Source organism: Microtus ochrogaster, chromosome 18 (genome assembly GCF_000317375.1).
Source record: "Microtus ochrogaster isolate Prairie Vole_2 chromosome 18, MicOch1.0, whole genome shotgun sequence".
Taxonomy (NCBI): domain Eukaryota; kingdom Metazoa; phylum Chordata; class Mammalia; order Rodentia; family Cricetidae; genus Microtus; species Microtus ochrogaster.
The window spans coordinates 6,974,066-6,976,223 of record NC_022020.1 but is presented as its reverse complement, the minus strand read 5'-3'; the positions used below and the strand labels follow the sequence as shown (position 1 = coordinate 6,976,223).

At 43.6% G+C, this 2,158-nt stretch overlaps 1 protein-coding gene across 1 annotated transcript in view; it reads right to left on the bottom strand.

Annotated features, from left to right (window-relative positions):
* Nucleotides 1–1,923, bottom strand: part of Hrh4 (histamine receptor H4) — a 15,497-nt gene extending 13,574 nt beyond the window's left edge. Inside the window, exon 1 of the mRNA XM_005355794.1 lies at nucleotides 1,728–1,923. Coding sequence (XP_005355851.1) covers nucleotides 1,728–1,923 — 196 coding nt within the window. The remainder of the gene's footprint in view (nucleotides 1–1,727) is intronic.
* Nucleotides 1,924–2,158: the final 235 nt, after the last annotated feature.

Below are 2,158 nucleotides of genomic sequence, written 5' to 3'. Positions count from 1 at the left end.
AAAAAAAAAAAAAAAAAAAAAAAAAAAAAAGCTAAGTGTCATCTAAGGTCCTATGATTCTGTGCATGAAGAAGACAGTGGTGATGTGTGTTTTTATAGGAGACCATTGTCTGTGCCTATACACACTCATAAATCCACATGTGTAAGGTGAGCAGGGAGAACAGTGTAAAAGGATCTATGTCTTGCTGAAGTATTAGCCGGAGAGACAAAATGGAAGAGAGAAAGTGGGAAGGACTACCATTTGTTACAACACAGTGTTTGGGCATCCTCTTCGGAGTTCCATCCTCCGAGTTGGACTTTAATTTAAGCACAAGCTTCATACAGCTATGTGGATTTAAATGACACACACTAGCCTGAGGCCCTTCACTGTCAGGAGAAAGCAGGAATGTTAGATTGGTTAGTTCCCGTCATCTGTGGCCTGTCGTTTCTATTCTTGGTAAGCTCCACTCCACACTGGCATTACGATCTGAAGGTCCTCACCATACAAAGACAACTTCAGCCCTTGCTTCCTCTATCCAACCATTTGAAGAGCAGCAACCTGTTGTGCACACTCAGGAAAATACACACAATGCTTGTGGACTGCGCCATGGTTGAGTCTTGGAATTGTCTCCCCGTCTCTATTTCTAGAAATCCTATCTGAATCTCAGGGTTGCTCTTGGGATGCCACCATCCTGTAACCACTCTGTGCATCGTCATGGAGACTCCCAGTGCTCCACACCCCAACAGTGCTGTGAACGCCATCTTACATCCCCTGTCACTGAAGAAGGAGACGAACTCACTTTTCTGTGCATTCTCCGATTACTTAACAGCATGTGAGTGCCTAACTATGTTAGTGTGTACTGTGTATGATACAGATACTGGTGAACTCAGTTTGAGTGGAAACATCTGTCAAGGAGTCAAAGAGAGAGGACTACCATTTGTTACAACACAGTGTTTGGGCATCCTCTTCGGAGTTCCATCCTCCGAGTTGGACTGTAATATAAATACAAGCTTCATACAGCTATGCAGAAAAATAGTGTGGCCATCCCAAGAGAAAGTCTCCCGGCCCCTCTAAGACACATCAGTCCTCTGAAGTACTGTGGTCACCCTGGGATGAGCTTTGTGAGAGGAGGAGAGCATGCCTCATCAGTCCAGCAAGCAGAGCACTGCGCTCACAGAAATGGTAACGACAAGGAAGTGAAACGAGTTTTAAAAAATATTTTAAGGAAAGATGAATCTGATGTCTGTGAACCCTTGCAATCGCTGCTGCTATGGTACCCTGTCGCTTGCAAAGTCGCTGCCGGCTGGGTGTGTACGATTCTGGATTCTGCGCTACACAGTGCACTGAGGGCTGCTCCATAGTTCATCCCACTTCCTGGTCATGCTGGCTCCCAGCAGACATGTGACTCCTGCCACTTCAGCACTGGATACAAAGGGAACTGTACTTCTTAGGAAAGTATATGTATAAGTCTAAACAAGCTAACGGTGACACTAAATAATTCTAGAACTATTCTGGACTCATTTAGTCTATAAAAAAATTAAACTGTTTTCAGAGCAAACTTTCCCTATTAGCCATGTGCACAGAATTCCCTTTAAAGTAGCATAACCACCCTCTGCTGGGTTCTAACACTTTAGTTTTTCTTCTTAGCCCCTTCCGATCTGTACAGTTCATGAAATAACAAGACCTTAAGGTTTCAGAAATGAATGAGAGCTCGAAAAGACTATTGGAAATAAAAACACATAACTTACCCACGAAGAAGTCTGAAATAGCCAAATTAAGTAAAAAATAGTTACTTCGATGTCTAAGGTTTTTGTCCACCACAAAGGCTAAAATGACCACAGCATTGCCCAACATTATAGCAAAAGCAAGCAGGGACATCAGAAGGGCCAAGGAGACTTTTGCAGTCAGTGTCAAGCTGCCAGAGCTATTTGCTTTCAGCGTCATGCTGAATGACGGTCAGCACGGTGAATCCACCTGGCTAGGCAGTTCTAACAAGCCTGCTTCCCAGGCAGGGGCCGTCACATATATCGAGTCTCCCACTCAAAACAACACCTTCGAATAGAATGATGATTTCACACGACTTCCTGATTATTGATAACAATCAACTTGTGGCTGCAATTTCCCTTTAACTGACACTGAAAATGTGTTTCCACAAAAACAACAAAATGTTTCGTCTTAA